This window comes from Lissotriton helveticus, chromosome 12 (assembly GCF_964261635.1).
Source record: "Lissotriton helveticus chromosome 12, aLisHel1.1, whole genome shotgun sequence".
NCBI lineage: Eukaryota > Metazoa > Chordata > Amphibia > Caudata > Salamandridae > Lissotriton > Lissotriton helveticus.
This window is the reverse complement of record NC_136073.1, coordinates 359,660,718-359,680,164: the sequence shown is the minus strand read 5'-3', so window position 1 is coordinate 359,680,164 and position 19,447 is coordinate 359,660,718. Positions and strand designations below refer to the sequence as shown.

The following is a 19,447-nucleotide window of genomic DNA, read 5'->3' as shown; positions in this document are numbered from 1 at the left end:
TTTAAATGCTTACAAACTCAACTGAACGGCCCCCCTAAATTGACCTGATTCAAGCAAACCTATTTTTTTTGCAACTTGTACATTTGTTTCAATGTAAAGGGTGGTCGCGTGTTCCTTAATTTTGTAAAGGAGTTCATGCTGTATGAGCACCAGTGCTTTCAGTGCTGTTCGCGCGAGAGGAGAGTGCTTATTTCCCAGGGTGGCCCAACTCAATTATTTTCTTAGTTGTTATAAAACAGTAAGGTATTCCCTGCTTTCAGCATAATGTACAGGAGGTGAGTCTGAAACGGCTGGAAACACGTTAAGTAATCCCATTTACAAATTTAGACGAATGGACTGAATGTGAATTTGAATCTTTGAATCTGCTGATTGTCAGTGTAATTTATTTTGGCGGCTGAATGTTAGTCACAAAGAGCGCGTGAAACCAGCACGGGGAATGAAATGTAATAGTGCCCACCGAACGCGCTCGCGCTGCCCCTTGACGCGGATGAAAGCGTGCAGGTTCTCACAGACTCCTCTTCCCGCCAGGCCTTCTCGCTGTACGAAGATGAGATCAGCGACTCGAAGGCGCAGCTGGCCGCCATCACGCTGATCATCGGCACGTTCGAGAGGATGAAGTGCTTCAGCGAGGAGAACCACGAGCCGCTGCGGACGCAGTGCGCGCTGGCGGCCTCCAAGCTCCTGAAGAAGCCCGACCAGTGCCGCGCCGTCAGCACCTGCGCCCACCTCTTCTGGTCCGGCCGGAACACGGACAAGAACGGGGAGGAGGTGAGTGAGTGAGTGCGCTCTCAGGCGCCAAGTCTGTGTTTCTGCATTTTCACACTGATGAATTATTTTGCCCTTGAAATGTTGTTATTGATTTTTTATGTTACCTATTATAGTAACGTGACGCTACACAAAACGGTAAGTTCAATCTTCTTTATTCTTTAGTCATGAACTGGCACATCCCCAGCTGCAGGCACTGAGTGAGACTCTGAACTAACACTGTCAACGTTCTATGACCACCTTCGGTATGGTTCCAAGGTGATACCAACATGGGAAGGGAAGGTAGGGGGGAGAAGGGAAAGGGAAACGAGTGGCAAGTTACAACACCTCTTCCACCCTCCAGGAAAGCAACATCATGTACTACTACCTTATAAAATGGCTGTACAATAACTTGCGTGAATGTTGGCACTATATATTTTGAAAATCTTTATGCCATCCCGGTATTTTGCGAGACCTGGTGCCTCTTCTCAAACTCTGCTAATCTCGCTCTTCTTCTCTCACCTCAGCACTGTTGCAAAGACCAGGTTCCACACCGGTTGGCCCCGGGGCAACTCTGTCCATACTTCATGTTTTCCCGTTCTCCAAGGTTACCATGTTTTTGTGCACTTCTCTTATCCTTTCAGGTGCCAAGTACTTGTCCCCTTTTCTACCCAAGCCTTCCGGCTTCCTTATGTGCACCAACTGCCCTTCTCTAAGCACCTTTTCCCTAGTACCCCACTTTTGGTCGTACCATTTTTTGTACCTGACGTGACTCAACATCCCTTCTGAACTCCTCTTTGTTCATTCTGACAGGTTCTTTTGGAAATAACCAGTTGGGTGACAACTTGGAACCCGCTTTCCTTCCTCTCAATAAATCAAAGGGGGAGTAACCTGTGCTGAGACTAGGTGTTGTGTGATATGACCAAAGCATGTCTTTTATGGCCTGTTCTACTGTTAGGTCCGACCTCCTAGCTAATTGTATGCACTCCTTTAACATCCTATTGGCTCTTTCAACCTTCCCATTGGCTTTTGGGCAGTAAAGGGGTGTACGAACATGGTTAACTCACAGATCTGCTAGAAAGACCTTCATTTCCTCCGACACCAGTTGCACGCCATTGCCGGTGATTAACGTGGAGGGGATCCCTTCTTTAGAGAAGGTGTCTCCCAAAAATCCGATTATCGCCTTGGTGTCTATGGTGTGAACCAGTTTATGTGTTATTCAATTTGAATAATAGTCAATCAGTACAAGAAGGTACCCATCCTGATAACCCTTCAATTGGAGAGGCCCTGTGATGTCCAACCCCAATTTGTCCCAGGGTACTTCAGGAACCTGTACTGGAGTGAGGGGTGCTCGCCTGATTGTCCTTGTCTTATCACTGAGCCCACACGCATAACACTCCTTTACTCTTTCTTCCATTAACTGGTCCATCTTGGGGAACCAATACTCAGATCTCAATTTAGCCTTACACAAACTTCTGCCCAAGTGACCTTCATGAGAAAGATCCAAGATTTGATTCAGCATACTTGCTGGGGGAACAATCTTTCCAGACTTGTACAAGTTATTACCTACAATCGAAAGGTCGTCTTTTACATTCCAATACGGTTGTAAATCACATGTCAAGTCTTTACATTTACTAGGCCAACCCTCAACGACCATTTTCTTTACCTTATGTTTTACATCATCTTTACCCATTTCAGAGTTCCACTGCTCCTTCCCGATGGCTGGCTGTACTAATTCCATTACTAAGTCTTTTTCCTGTGCCACTTCCATTTCATCTTTCACTGGGGCCCTTGACAAATAGTCTGCTATTGTATTTTGTGGACATGGGACATGTACCATTTTGAAGTTGTATCCTTGTAGGCCTACACACCATTTGGCAATCCTAGGTGTCCTACTCTCAATCTCTTTTTTACTGTATAACGACAATAAGGGTTTGTGGTCAGTGTGTATTTCAAATGGAATTCCCCACACATAGAAATTGAAGTGTTTCACTGCCCAATATACGGCAAGAGCCTCTTTTTCCACTGTCGAGTAATTCCGTTCAGACTCTGTAAGTGCTCTAGAAGCAAAAGCCACCACATTAATCTTTGAACGAAGTCTTTGAGCTAATGTGGCCCCACTCCTTTGGCACTAGCATCAGTGAAAATTATCGTGTCTTTATCCACCTGAAATTTTCCAATGTGTGGTGCATTTATGATCGCTTTCTTAATTTCTTCTAAAGCCATGCTCTGTTCCACACCCCACTCAAATACTGCATCCTTCTTTACCAGGTCCCTGATAGGTTGAGACACCATCGCAAAGTTCTTTATGTACTTTGACATGTACTCTGCCAACCCTAGGAATGCCATAATCTCCTCTTTATTAGACGGAACTGGAGCACTTCTTACTGCCTCCACAAGATTAATTTTTGGCTTTATGCCATCTTCTGATAAAGTATGCCCCAGGTAGTCCACAGATGACACCCCTATTTTGCATTTGCTTCTCTTCGTTGTGAAACCCACTTTCCTTAGTTCTTCTAACACAGTATGTGCATTGCTGTTGTGTTCATTCTCTGTGGAACCATAGATCAACACATCGTCCTGAAAACATAGTGTATTTGGACAATCCTTCAACACATACTGCATTGCTCTCTGAAATGCTGAGGCTGCAGATGCCAACCCAAATGGCATTCTCAAAAAATTGTAGTTGCCAAATGGGGTGGTAAAGGCAGTCAGGAGTTGAGAATCTGGATGTAGCCTGATCTGATAATACGCAGAGGATAAGTCCAGGACAGTGAAGAACTTTGCCCCATGTATAGTACTTAACATTTCATTTATTCTCGGTAATGGGTATCTGTCAACTAGAATATTTGCATTTAATGACCTGAGGTCCACACACAGCCGTAGACTCCTCTCCCCATCCTTGGTTGTGATAACTATGGGCGCCAACCAGGATGAGCTCTCAACCTCTTGTATGACCCCTTGACTTATCAATCTCTCAATTTCCTCTTTTAGTGGCTCTCTCATCATCAAAGGGACAGAGCGTGTTTTATGCACTACAGGGACAGCGCCTTCCTTCAAAACTATTCTGTGCATGTAGTTTTTCAATAAACCCACATTATCATTGAAGACGTCAGAGAATTCTTCTACTAGGGATATTGCAATAGCAGGTGGCGCTATCAACATAACCTGTTCGTGGTTGTTTGGATCCAACTTGATCCCTAATTCCTTCTGATGCCTCCACCCTAACAAACACGACCCCTGTCTGGCCACATACACCTTACCTACAGTGTGCCTGTCTTTGAAAGTTATTCTCATTCTAACTGTTAGACCTGACACCTTTGGCGTGGTTTTTCCCCCATCTTTTTGCCTCTGACTCATGTATTTTTGATGCTGTGCGGGATTTCGTTTTTGCTGGTTTAGATGTTTTGGACACTCTGCCACTGCTGATCAGTGCCAGAGTGTAAGTGCTCCCTCTGTAAATTGCCATATTGATTAAATATACCTGATTGGCATATTTGCATCACCATGAAGTTCCTAGTAAAGTGCACTATGTGTGCCAGGGCTGGTGATGACAGATGCTACTAGTGGGCCTGCAGCGCAGATTGCGCCACCCACATGAGTAGCCCTAAAAAGGTGACTGAGGCCTGCCAGCGCAGGGCCTGTGTGCAGTCAGTGGACTGCCCTGTCCCCCTAGCCAGTGTCTCCACTGGCTGGACCTAACCCTTCCCTGTCTGTGCACATCAGTCACCCCTATGGAAGGCTCAGGGTACCCCCCTGGGCAGGGTGCAGTGTATGGATAAGGTAGAGCATGTACTAGTGCAGGTCACATGCTCTGGTAGTGGGCAGCAGCCATTTTGTGCGCTCACTGCTGTAAGGCTATCTTGCTCCATAGAATAACATGGGGGAGGCTGGTCCCAATGGATACCAGCCTATCTCCTCATAGGAACAAGATGGGACATAAGTGAAAGATATCCCTGAACTCAGAATTTAATAACACATATTTTAGTGAAGGTTGTTTTTAAATCCTGTGTTTGAGAATAGCTCTTTTAGAAAGTGGCTGTTCTCTTGTCTAAACATTTCTGTGTGCCTGGGTCTGTTTGTGGAATGCCTGTCTGGTCTGAGGGTGACAGGGGCTGTAGAGCCCCCGGAGGGAGGGGGTCGGAGTCAACCCGTGGATGAAAGGCAACATCTGCTGCCAGGGAGGCGGGAGGAGATAGCGCCTGACAGTGCCGGGCTGTGTTTTCCTGACCACCATGCTGGCTCCCCCTCCTGCCAGCCAACTGTCACCTCTGATCCTGAAGCTGTCAGGAAGAAGAAAAACAGAAACACCCAGCGCTCCGCAACCCCCAGAACTGGTTTAGACTGGGCTCAGGGCCCCCTTGCACAACGACTTCAAAGGACTTCAAAGACTTTCAGGGGTATAAGGGAAGGACCCCTGGCTACAGAAGATTAGATTCTAAGATTCTACAATCAAGAAGGAACCTCTGCTGGAAGAAGGACGGCTGGAGAACTAAAGGAAGATTGCCTTGCTGTGTGCTCTAAGGGCTGACCTGTTCTGCTGTTGCAACTGAAAGCTGAGGAGGGGAAAGGGACTTTGCTGTGTGCTGTCACCCTACCTGCTTGAAACTGCCAAGACTTTGCTGTGTGCTGTGTCTACAAACTTGAATCTCCAAGGGCCTGAGAAGAGCTGGCCCCCTGTCTGCAACCCAGGGACATAAAGGTTGCCCAAGGACTACCAGACTCTGCTGTGTCCCCCTGAAGCTGCTGTGTGGCGAGGAGATCGTGAAACTGCTGTGTGCAGTGAACATCGGGGACTGTTCGACTAAGCCTGGCTGTTGTGCCCCGGATAGCGCGCTGGCTGCTCTCTGCTCTGATTGAGAGCGCCGCGCTGATTGCTGTCTGCTTTGCCCCGAGATCGACAAAAGTGCCGCGACCGGATTGGCCGATTCCCCCCCCGAGCTGCGGTGACGTCATCGGCGAGGCCGCGCTGCCATTGGTTGGCAGCCTCGCGTTCAGAGGGGCCCGTCACAGGAGCCGCGACGGGATTGGCTGCCTTCGCAGAAGTTGCTCCGAGAAGCCGAGGAATCGCCGGGATCACCGCCGGGACCGGGGAAGACTGACCTGACCTCGCCGAGGGAATGTAAAGCGTCCCGCACCCCTGGCCTGCCGTCCCCCACAAGGTGAGCAGCACCACCTCCCCCGCCGCTCGTTGGATTGTCGAGAGCGGGCGGGAGAGGAAAGGGGACCGGGCGGGGACGAGGGAGATATGCTTGGCGGGGTGCGCCCGGAGCCTAAGAACGAGTGAGTCTGTCCCGGGGGAAAGAAAGAGTCCCTGGGCCTCGCGAAGGAGCACATTTGCAGCGCTTGAAGCCCACAAGTAAGAGTACACGTGGGCAGTGGTTCCTTGCTCGTTTTTGAGAGCACATTTTCTTGAAATAAGTCAGTTGTGATTATTTTGAACGCTGATTTACCAGAGACCTGAGACTATTGTTTTAGATAACAAGAACTTCCTAAAATTATCTGCAACCATCAAGATTAAGTACCCCATGTTATTAAAGAAGTGATTATCATGAAACTGCTTTATTTACCTTGCTGAAACTAGATAAAGATATATATATTTATAAAATATACTTACCTGTGTGGTCTCAGTTTGTGGTGGATTGGGGATTACTGTTGTGTTAAGTGCAAATATTATACACATTGCCTTTGGTTAGCCTAGACTGCTCGTGCCATGCTACCTAGAGGGTGAGCAGGGGTTATCTCAGAGGGGTATTCCTTCACCCTGACTAGAAGCAAGGGTCCCTACTTGGTCTAAGGTACTTACCTCTGCCAACTAGAGACCCCCAGATCTAACACTAACCATGCCTTCCAACTGTATTTCACCTTTATTGTATCCTTTGGGACAAATGTCAGCCTTCTCCAACTCTAATCTTCCCTCGCCAAATCTCTCTTCTAGTATTTTCTTATCTATTAAGGTGTAAGGAGAACAGGAGTCAGCATACACCTTGAATTTCTGGCCATCCAAACCAATTTCACAACTAGGATATTGAATCTCTGACTCCGTCTCAGAATCTTTAATCTGGAAGATAAAAGTTTTCACTTCCTCCCTTTCTTCTTCTGCATTCTCAATCATATGCACCTTGGGACCAAAAACATTACAAAACTCAGCAAAGTGCCCTTTTCTGTTACATTTTCTGCAAGTCATATTTTTAGCTGGACACTTCCAATTGTTTGCCAGATGGTTGGCACTACCACACCTAAAACATTGCAATCCCTCCACCTTCTTCTTAAATTCCTCCCTGCCCCTGTTTCCAATTTTACAAACAGCTTCATCTCCTCCATTAACCTTGGACTCATTATTCTCCCTGGCAGCCTCTGATCCTCTCATCTCTCTCATGCAATGAGCCGTATGTTCAAGCCCTTTCGCTATGCTGATAGCTTCCTCAAGATCAGGATTGCGTGTGAGTAGCTCCTCTTGTACCTTTTGATCGTTGATGCATCTAACCAACTGGTCCCTGATAAGGGAATCCGTTAATGTACCAAATTCGCAAGTGGCTGACATACCCCTTAGAACTGCTATATATGATGATACTTTTTCCTCTTTCTTCTGCACTCTTTAAAAGAATTTATGTCTTTCTAAGACCACATTAACTTTCACCTTGAAGTGTTCCCCAAGTTTCTTTAAAGTGTATTCATATACATCTCCAACATGTTCTCCCTCTAAAGGCTCATCATCTACTAATCTACCAGTGATGTCTTCAAACACCTTTCTTCCTTGAATCCCCAAATTGTGTAGTAAGATGTGTTGCTTCCTAATGCTTGAATAATTTCTACCACCAATGGCAATCAAATACGATTTAAAAATACCCTCCCACCTTTTCCAGGGAATGTCTGGTTCCCCTAGTTCATTCAAGAAAGGGGGTGGTTGAGCCATACCTGAAAATGCCATGTGTAATTAGGGGAATAAATAATATGTCTATTCAAACTTACAAATTATTCAAGGGACTCACGTAATTCACACTCCGCCTGTACCACAATATCCTTTGAAGAGCCTTAAATAGAAGTATTGCCTAAAATTTTTCTCAACCAAACATGAAGTTCTTCATTTATTTCGTGTTAAGTAATTTGAAATATAGTCCTTCCTTTGTTCTGGTGAAACACTGCTATGCCCGCCTCACAACGAAAAACCGGGAGGCGGGAACCTCTGAGAAAATCTCTCACAGAAGAGCTATCCCTTTACTTCTGAAGACCCTTCCCGTTGGCGCTCTCTACGCGCTGGTTGCACTTTCCTTTATTTGAGTAGATTTGGTTGTTTTCCCAAAAAGTCCCCTCAGAAAACTTAATAACTTGAAAGCCTTTCTCCGCCGCTGCGCTGCTCCTCGTTGACGCGTCTCTTCCTTCACGCTCCGGCAGATCCCCAGGCAACGGTTGGCCTCTGGTGACGCACTGCTCTGAGGCGATCAATCCTCGCGTCAGGTTGGATACGCAAGCGGTGACACTGGAGAAAGCACCTCACAAAACGCCAACTAGGAACAAGTTTCCTCACCACAAACTCAACCCCACAAAGGCTAAGTCACACATTACTTCAACCAGAACGTTCCTTCAGGCACCGCAAACACACTAGGAGGGATTCCCAGTCCGGCGGTAACATTCAGTCCCGCTCCTCACCGCATACTCTTCACCTTTCACTTGAATTCTGTAAATAGTCCAAGCTTAAATAATATAGGAAGGCTTCCCGGTCCTCAATTCAGACATAAATATTTTACCAGTATGGCAGTTACTTGAATGCGCTCTCGAATTCAGCGCTTCCTCAGCGCCTCATTGCAAGGGTTAATGGGCCCCTTCCAGTCTCCAACCCAAAAAATTAGAAGCGGTGAAATCTGCTTCCTTGAGAAAATACCCAGGATGAGTCTAATAACCAGCTGCTCACCCGTCCGGACACTTCACGCCGCGATGAACAGCTGCTCACACCTGGTACCTCAGATCGCTTCTGATTGAAGGCACTGGACTGCCCTTCATTAACTTCAATTAGCCTGCAGACCAAGCTTCACAGGGAAGGATGTGCCACTGTCCCTGTCGCAGTATCCCGTCCTCGTCGCCAGCAAAATTGTTTAGTGACGTGACGCTACACAAAATGGTAAGTTCAATCTTCTTTATTCTTTAGTCATGAACTGGCACATCCCCAGCTGCAGGCTCTGAGTGAGACTCTGAACTAACACTGTCAACGTTCTATGACCACCTTCGGTATGGTTCCAAGGTGCTACCAACATGGGAAGGGAAGGTAGGGGGGAGAAGGGAAAGGGAAACGAGTGGCAAGTTACAACACCTATACAAATGGAGACATTTTTAGACACTTGGTGTGTTGGTAATAACCACAAATTATTAACTTTAGCTTCCACTCACCGTCTGGTCTTGGAACCTATTACCATTTCTTAACAGATGGAAACCTGTGTTCGATATATCTCATTTCTACCCCTTACAGTTCATTTAGTTGGCACGTTTCAAGGTTTGGACTCTTTCTGCAGTCATTCGGACTGGGTTTCCAGACCTCCTTGCAATGGAGTATAACCTGCTAGAGTGGTATGTGGATCCACTCCGACTCTGCCGTTGTGCAGTAATATTCACGAGGGCCTCAGCAGTATAAACACCACATGTTTAGTTCAACTGGCATGCACACTGCTCAAGGTCATGCATGAATGAAGGGCGTGGGGAAAGCTCACCCAGGCCCCACTCTTCTCCCTTTATTGGCTGAGCATGGCAGTCACCCTGTCAAGCCAATCCAGCGAAGGGAGGAGGCGAGGAATTAAGGGTGATAAATCAAAGCTTCCCTGCCTGCTTTTTTTCTGGCTTTCATTGCCAGCCCAAACTGCCTGTCCAATGCAGCCTCAAGCCTCACCGGTGCACTTGTGCGGTGCTGGGTCATAAACAAGGAGCGCTGCTCGCTGCGCCTTGCTGGCATTGACTGGCATGTGTACAAACTGGCATTTCGTGGTCATTAAAAGACACTAGAAACAAGGAGGCACGTCATTATTGTTGGATGTCATATGAAGAGATGCTGGGACCTATGGCCAATGATTGGCATATGGGGCAAAAGAGCGGCACTTCGGGCATATACTGGCATTTCATTTTAATATCTCTTGTTTTGCCTAAGCTCTTCCCTATTCTTTTTTACTATTCTTTTTTCTTTTATGATGATTATTTTCACAAGTTTGTTTCTTTTATTGTTTGTTTAATGTTAGGCTTATTTTCATTTGTTTTGGGCACTATTAAGCCTTTTTATTATGGTAACTGTGTATTACAAATAACATTTAAAAAAACGTGCACATGGTGAAACAGGAACGCTTTCCAGCATAGACTGTTATGGTGAGGTTTACCGGGACCTATATCGTGGCATTGGCTGTCATTTATAGGACTAGTATATGAGGGATCATGGCACAGATGGTTATTTAATGGACTGGCATATTAGGGGTTATGGCATTGACTGTCATTTTCCGGATGGCATTGATTGACATGCAAGAGTAGAGAGGGATAAGGATATAATGGCATTGGTGGTAACTGGCAATCCGAGTGAGGGGTTCCTGAGGCACACTGATACATGTATTTTCTTATGGGAGGCAACTGGGGCACATCCTAGTATTGACTGGCATAGGAAGGAGTACTTGGTTGCTTTGACTAGCCAATAGTAGGACAGATGTAGTGAATTTGAGGCATTAGCATACAGTGTATAGGGATATGTGCTCACATGATGGCAGTACATGCCAGTATGCAATACATGATCACATGTTCACAATGACTGGCTTGCGATTAGATAATTTGGAACTTAAAAGATGCCGTTTGAGAACAAATGATTTTATTTACTGAAACAAGCTGAGGACCTATGTAATTTTTGGAAATGGAACACGTTTGGAGATCAAAATAGCTTCTCATTTTAATTTTTTACGTACAAAAAAAAATTAAATGACAAGCTGAAAATGTGAGACAAAATCAATGGATTTTCAAAATCTTTCAAACTGATATTTGCATGCGGATTTAGGAACACGTTGCAGATTTTATGGCAGCATTTCTGTGATCAAAAACGGTATTTTCATGATACATGGGTTGTATGGCCAGGGACTGCCGTAGAACCCCCCACCCCCTTCCGTTAACAAACATTATTAACCAGGATATGAGAGGGATTTCTTTGGATGCAGAGGGTCTTATGACCCCCCGGCCGTATTTATTAAAACATACATACAAATAAATAAAAAATTTAAATAAACAATATTTACACAATTACGCAGAAAACGTTACAATTGATATATACAGATATCAGATGGCTAACCTTAACATACTTTCAGTACAAGGTATTTCCTATCCGAAACTAACATATCAGTCACATTATACAATATTTCTTTTCTGCGTATCCTATTTGGGCCTACGGCAAGGTGACTAACTGGTGTCAGATCTTTATCACTAAACCACGCCTTCCTGTCGGAGTGCGCATGCACAGAGGGCCCGTTTAGCGTGAGGGTACTTCTCCCCCACGGTTACCCCCGTACGCCCTATTAACCACGCCCTTCTGTCGAAGTGCGCACGCGCAGAGAGCCCGTTTACTGTGAGGGTATTTCCCCCCCCCCCCGGTTACCCCCGTACGCCCAATTAACCACTCCCTTGTGTCGAAGTGTGCATGCGCAGAGGGCCCGCTTACCATGAGGGTACTTCCGCCCCCGGTTTCCCCCGTATGCCCTATTAACTCCATTAAAGGGGACCCTTGCATTTCTGCACCGTTTACTGCCGTCATTGTGCACGTGCGGGGTGGCCAACCAGCCTAGAGAACGCGTGACTCTCCCCTCCCCCGCACCCATGTAGCCAACAGGCTGTAACTGCCCCTGGACTTCTAGGAAAGACCACTTGTCCCTCCGTTTGGGCGACCCCATTTAAGAATGGCGACACCCCCTAAGGACCTTAAATGAACTGCTCACCAATCGTGACCTTACCGCCACAGGCCAGCGTATTTGACCGACTATCTGGCCCCCCTCTACCCTCCTACACTGAAAGGTCATGCCCTAACCTTAAATTCATCAACCTAGCTGTTATATTTTGTAGTCCGACTATCAGGCCCTACCAACTCACTGCACGGTCATGCTCTGACCCTATACGCCACTAACTAGGTAAGAAGATTCTCTGCGATGATTTCATCCCCCGGTGTGGACAAATGGACGCCGTCTTTTAAGAAGCACAACTCCCCCCAGATGCACCCCTGGGCTATAGTCTGTAAGTAGCAAGCCCTGGCTAGCCTCACCATTGGCCTCACAGACTCGCTTCCTCCTATTGGAAGCGCTGGAATGTCTGCGCCAGGGTGTACCCCGGGCACAGACATGTCGACCCAACCCTTCAACCCAGGCGTCCTGGTGTACCCGGTCCTTTCACACCCCCTCCCAATTGGGGGATAGATATGCTAGGGCTGTCTGATTCAGGGAAATTAGACCTGCCGCCATGGGGCCACCAGATGGGCCCAATTGATGGCATCCCGCTGTGCCCGATAAGACACGGCACCCCAGACGCTGACACTCATTGTTGGTGCAATTGGAAGGCTACCCAGGGAACCCCAGGCCCCAATATCTCCCACTGGCATATCGTGAAGTCTGTGAACCACCTACACCTGACCACTACGCTCTGGGAAATACTCTGTGTATGCCTACCTCCTTACTATGGAATATCCCCACCACGCAGTGTCTGCTACGATGGCGACTGGGAGCTCAGGTGCCGTAAAGGCAGAGTACTCCTTCCCGACAAGGGGTCCTGAGGTATTGCATACGCCTATTACTCCTGGATTTGGCCAAGCTGGCAATGCACACCCCTGTGACGCAGCTTACTGCTACATTCCTACGGCTGGCACAACCAACTGATAACGTACCTATACATCACCATACCGCCATGGGACCACTAACTGGGCTCACTTGATGGTATCACGCTGTGCCCGATAAGACACGTCACCCCCAGCTACTGACACGCATTGTCGATGTAATTGGAAGGTTACCCAGGGAGCCGCACGCCCCCAGATCTCCCTTAAGCATATCATGAAGTCCGTGAACAACCTACGCCAGACCACTATGCTCCACTACGGAATATCCTAACCATTGCAGTGTCCACTACAGTGCCACCCGGGAGCACAGGCGCTGTAAATGTAGAATACTGGTTGACACACTTATAAACAACCAAAACCGTGCTGGCACCTCTTGAGCCCTTGATTGATCGCCCATGACACTTGATGCCGTCGCTTGCCGCTCCCGTTCCTGATCTACCGGTCTCCTTGGTTGTCCACCTCTTGCAGGAGTTGCGGTGTGGAGCACTTCCCAGGTATCCGCCATGGATCCGGCCATACATAAATGAAAACAAACACAAAGCGTTATTGCCTTTTTGTATGTAGATGACCAATTACAATTCGCAAGTCAGCGCTACTTCTGTGCCGGTTCTGTGTGAGGCCACACGAATGCATCAACCCTGCATGATACTACACCTGAATCCAGTCTGTTTGACAGCATAGGCACCCAAATATGCACCACCCCCAGGAGGAATTGGTCCAATGTGACAACCCAGGACTAACATGCCTATTTGTACAGGCCCAAAGACGTAAAAAAGTTACGTGAGCCTTCACATATAATTGTACAGGCACTAGAGTGCAGAGATACAGTGTGACCAGCCCTCGGCAACTCATGGCCCGTTTTACCCACGCAGGAGTGCGATGCTACCTTGCGCTGCCACACAGACATCCATGGTACAAGTGCACAGGCTCAATACAGGAATGTGCCCGTTCGCAGGGATACCCTTGAAGATGAGACAAGACAGCTTGTGATGTACTGTGACACCATAAGCGTTGAAAGTATACTTGAGAGAACCCTCACCGAGGGTCGTGCCAAGTGCGCCTGACCTGCAAACCATGCAATAACTATCCTAATTCCCCCACTAAGTAATTTGGCCCCCATGTAGAATCCTGGAGCCTACCTTAGAGGTAACATATGTAATAAAAAGAAGTTTAGGGCCAACCTGGCAATTTAGCATTTGTGTGTGCAGACCCTATAGTGATAGGTCTGACATTATTACATAGCTCCCCCTGCGAGTGGGACAATCCGGTGGTGCACGCCCGCCAGCCGCATTTAGCTTACCGGCGTTGACACACACAAGTGTAGTTCCAAGCGATATATCAGTAAATCCGCTAAGGCAACCACAAGACACCTGGCCACCTCCACAATTTCCACAGTGGGCATATGAACGATGACTTCAGCTTCTGCTTAAAACCTTTCTGATCTTAATCAGTATTTCTAACATTTTTGTTACCCTCCTTGGTTGGTTTATTTGTACTTTATGGAGAGTTTATGATGTAGACTGTGGAAAAGCTCTTTGTACAGTATTCCACTACCACATTATATTTCTATATATTCGGTATCACATTCTGTAAGTAGAATGTAAACGCTCCGTCACAGGTTCTTGAGAACATTAAAAACACAAGTCAAAATTATATTCTTAAAGGTATTTGTGCTTTGAGAAGTCTTTTTTTTTTAAGTCTCACATTATGAATGTATTCTGCCAAATTAGTTTCTTTACACACTATGCCACTCTGAACAGAGACCAGCCATATGAAAACCTTACTTGGTCCTCCTACACTAGGAACAATGCAGTCTGAACTTTTAGGCCAGATCAACTTTAGATGGAAGCAAAAGCAACCTCAGACTGGTTTTGGCCTATTTAGGTCTTCTCAGTAATGTAGTGTTAAAATCTGGTAGCACAGTAATAACAAGACCCTCCATCTGCAGATTATTATCACTCTAAGGACATCTTTTACTTAGAGAAAAAAATGGGTGGAATGCTTGAATTAGTCTCAACCATTGGTAATTCTGTGAGTCGTGTTCTAGTCTATTGTTCTTTTGTCCATTATGCCACTCTAGAAAGAGCCCAGCCTTATGCAAATCCAACATGATCCAGCTCCAACAGAAACAGTTGAGCCTGAAATGCTAGACTAGTTTCTCCCTGAAGGGCAACAGAAGCAACCCCAGGCTGGTTTTGTCCTTTGGCCTCATCAGCGAGGTGTAGCTTGAGGCTAGTGACAGTGGGGACAGCACCTACAGCTTAGCATACCAATTCCACATGAGGTGTCTTGCTTAGAAAAACAAAATCTGATGCTTGGAGTGATTGAATAAATCTCAGCTAAATACACGGGCAGCATTCCAAGCCATCATTAAAAAAGACGGACTAGAATGTGCCCCTGAGTACTTCCCAGATCTGATGTTATTTCAATCATTTTGTCTGTCAGTGTTTTGTTTTTCTAAGTGCCCCATTAGACAAGAACACACCATTGCAGGAATGGGTCACTGGACATATGTAAACACAAAGAATACATGCACTGTGGACTTGTTCATCTCAAAAACATCTCAGTGGATTAAATCCTATCCTGGATCTCTTCAGGTTCAACTAGTGTTTAGCTCGTAATGCTGTTTAGCAAAGCTAGATGATTGGGACTTTCATATCTCTGTTTGAAGCACAGCAGATTCATCAAAGGTTTCGGGTATGCAGGCATTACCAGCACAGAAATCTCTAACGTAGGCAACGGAATCCTGATAGTTGTCACTTACATAGTTGTCGTGGATGCCCAAAAGCACAGTCGGCAGATATATGCCAATCCTTACAAGAGCACCTCTCTAACAAGATGTCCAACTCCGTATCTTTGCCTTTCCTGCTTCCATACGCTCCCAAGCTCCTTGTACAACTAACTGTTCCAAAACAGGCTGTAAATGGTTTCTCTGTACCATGACCTGTTATTGGAAAGATTTACAGTATGTCAGTATAAAAGGAACAAAACTGAGGCTGAATATTGTGAATAGGCCCCAGTTTCTCATCAAAAGGAATTTTGTTAATTTTTCTAAACCTTAGTGTGTTCACCTCAGTCAGTTTGTGTTCGAGCAAAATGGGCTCTTCAGGGCCTGAGTCAGCCAAAATTGCCTTGCTAAGAAGGGTCTCCCTATTGAAGCAAAGTTGAGCTTAGGTTCTATTTTCGGCAAATACTCTGCTGAAGGTAGCAACATTTTTCTAGAGTTTGGGACGTTATGTTGACCATGGCGCTTCCTTCTTTTGGGATGCAAATCTGTCAGTGAGTTTGGGTCCTGCCGTCAGACTGACTTTTGCTTGAGGTACCCATAGTGGAGAAGGACTTGCGCATAACTTAATCACATGTCGGTAGAAATTCACAACAAAAATGGTTGTTTAGCTATCCTTCTTTGCTTCAGCGTGAAAAGCCTTAAGACAAAAGATAATTATTTTTTACATGTATTTAATTAGTTAAATACCACAGAGTTGCTTTGTAATTAACCTGTAGAACAAAGCCATCTCTTCGGTGTGAGTCATCTGCTCATGCTGAATAAAACATACATTACTTTTTTCTAACATAGAGTTGCAGCAATTTGCACTGACCAAATACATGCTAACTACTATGTTCCTGGAGACTGAGGGACTTGGGGAATCCGAGGCGTTAAGTTTCAGTGACCGAGTACATCATAGTTTACAAAGGGTTCCAGTTTTTCAGTAGTATTTATTTTGCTTTAAGGGGTTCGCCAGTCATCTGTTACTACCCTTGTTCAAACTTTATGTGACTCCAATAGGCGAAGCCAGTAGGTGAAGCTATCCAAAGACCTGGCCTAGCATGCTGTTACTGCACTTGGTGACACGTGGATCAACGTCTTGTTACTCTGAGCCAACATTCAGTTCTCAATACCATTACCATGCAGATGTGTCCACTTCTATGTGAGATGGAAGGTTAAATTGAAGTCCAGACAATACCCAGGTAATGTTACTAAGGGGGTCATTACGATGGCGGACGGACGTAAGTCCGTCCGCCATCGTCAAGGGGATTGGGACCGGCGCCTTTATGGCGGTGGTCCCGCAAGTGCAATTATATTTCGACCGCCACTGTGGCGGTCGCATTGTGCATGTTTGCCATTGCGGCAGCACCCGCAGCAATTTGCACTGACCAGATACATGCTAACTACTATGTTCCTGGAGACTGAGGGACTTGGGGAATCCGAGGCGTTAAGTTTCAGTGACCGAGTACATCATAGTTTACAAAGGGTTCCAGTTTTTCAGTAGTATTTATTTTGCTTTAAGGGGTTCGCCAGTCATCTGTTACTACCCTTGTTCAAACTTTATGTGACTCCAATAGGCGAAGCCAGTAGGTGAAGCTATCCAAAGACCTGGCCTAGCATGCTGTTACTGCACTTGGTGACACGTGGATCAACGTCTTGTTACTCTGAGCCAACATTCAGTTCTCAATACCATTACCATGCAGATGTGTCCACTTCTATGTGAGATGGAAGGTTAAATTGAAGTCCAGACAATACCCAGGTAATGTTACTAAGGGGGTCATTACGATGGCGGACGGACGTAAGTCCGTCCGCCATCGTCAAGGGGATTGGGACCGGCGCCTTTATGGCGGTGGTCCCGCAAGTGCAATTATATTTCGACCGCCACTGTGGCGGTCGCATTGTGCATGTTTACCATTGCGGCGGCACCCGCCGCAATGATAAAAACTCCAGTGTTGCATTTCCCTGCTCTACGTGGCAGGTACCACGCGGTGCCTGCCACATTGTGCAGGGAAATGTTGATGGTCACCAATGGTGTCCCCCAAGTGCAAAACTTGAGTGCCCCTGCAAAAGGGGGGCCCGCTATGGCCTCCAGAGCACATCCCCGCCAGCCTGTGAATGGCGTTAGAATCGCCATACACAGGCTGGCGGGGATGCAGCATCCTAATCTGCTAGGCACTGCCACCATTTTGTGGATGTGCGGTGGGTCTGACAGGCAATTGTAATGATTGCCTGTGGTGGACAGACTTCCTGTCCGCCAGTAGTCTGCCCGCCATCCTTATCTGGCGGGCGGAGAATGGCCACACGATGGCGGTGAATCCGCCACTGGCAGGCTGCCGGTGGCGGATTCACCGCTATCGTAATGTCCCCCTAAGGTCCAAGCTTTGATTGATGAAGGATGAGTCAGTCGAGTACTGGATTCCGTCCACCTCCTCTGACCAAAGGTCCTACTTCACGGTAAATCATTGTGTTTACATGGAAGCCCTTATAGCTGTCAAGGTCAAATCGTTTACCATCAAATAATATATGACAGAAGACTGCTTAGCTTCGCCCAGGCCTGGATCGAGCTCATTGTCCTCACTAGCTACTAAGGCTGAAGGGATATTACGTTTTCAGTGGTGAAAGGGTAAACAGTATCTAGAGTTAGCGTATTTGGTTGCTGATACCTGTTTTGTGTTCCCATTTAAGCGCTATAAGAATTGCATATTTAGAATCAAGATGTAGAGTGCATGTATGTTCCTAACTTGACTGTGTCATTATTTTGTCACTTAGATCCACAGTGGCAAAAGAGTGATGGAATGCTTGAAGAAAGCTTTAAAAATTGCAAATCAGTGCATGGATCCTTCCTTGCAAGTTCAGCTTTTCATAGAAATCTTGAACAGATACATCTACTTTTATGAAAAAGAAAATGATGCGGTGAGTAGTATTGTTTTGCTAATTCTTAATAATGCAGCTTTAATCGAATATATTTCTCATTTCAAATTTCTGTTGTAAACACTCTCCTCCTTTGGATTTCATAGTGACTGTAAAATAAATGCAATGAACCTTTAAAATGTGGTTAAAATAGGAACTTTAGTCTTTCTCCCCTCAGAATGTTTACCGATTTTGAATGTATACTACTTTTTTGTGGAACTATTGTCACTTATTAAGTCACCTCTGGACATATCCACCTCTGTAAAAGCATATTTATAGCTCAAGAAATATACTTTAGGTCTTTGAGGTTTTCCTTCATCTACTAATGAATTGCTCAAGCAACAGTACTTAGACCAGGCTTCTCCCAATAGTAGCTCATGAGCTACTGGTAGCTTTCCAGATACCTGTAAGTAGCTCGTTAGGTTGTATCCCAGCCTACTAAATTAGAAGCTTTTGCTTGGTTGAATTTATGTTTGTATCCCAGAATTGAAAAGGTGATTGCTGAGGTTAAATCATACTTCATTTGGCAGCTTTACTACTAATATAACTACATTGGTGCTGGAGGCTTTGCTGCTGTGGCTGTCATGTATTAACCATAGAGAGGTATTCTAGATTCATAAAGCATTTTTCACACTCCTGTTTGCACCCCTGTCTGCTGCAATAACGTAATTGCTACACCTAATCTTGCAAGTGGTAGGCACTAATGTAATCTTGTCTGATGTGGTCACTGTTACCACTCTAATGATAATAGTAGCTCAGGATGATTTTCATTTGCCACAAGTAGCTCTCATTACATATTTTGTTTCTCGTATTTATTGAGTGTTATATAGCGCTGTGTAGACCCGGAGGTATCAGAGCGCTTTGCTTAAGGAACCAACATAGCGAGTTACAAGGTTCAATAATTTAAACATTTTTCACAGCAATTTACAAAGAAATGACAAGTAATAAGAAGCATGGAAGAAAAAGGTGGACATGAATAGGAGTCTGGGAATAGCTGAGAGGGGAGAAAGGCACCTGAGGGGGGATGGGGTAAGGGTGTCCAGCAAAAAAGAGAAAAAACATTTGAGGGTCCATCAGAAGGAATCAGGAGGGAGGAAGGAAGGAAGGGAGGGACTGGGGTCATACAAGATGGCGGGTCCAGATCAAGGGAATCGACGGAGACCATCTCCACAAAGAAATGGAGGGATGTACATAAGTCA

General features: G+C 45.9%; 1 protein-coding gene across 2 annotated transcripts in view; it reads left to right on the top strand.

Moving 5' to 3' along the window:
- Positions 1–19,447, top strand: part of VPS35 (VPS35 retromer complex component) — a 464,919-nt gene that overhangs the window by 416,672 nt on the left and 28,800 nt on the right. For both annotated transcript variants that reach the window (XM_078669694.1, XM_078669693.1), the window contains exons 15-16: positions 529–768; positions 18,108–18,251. In XM_078669694.1, the coding sequence (XP_078525820.1) occupies positions 529–768; positions 18,108–18,251 (384 nt within the window). The remainder of the gene's footprint in view (positions 1–528; positions 769–18,107; positions 18,252–19,447) is intronic.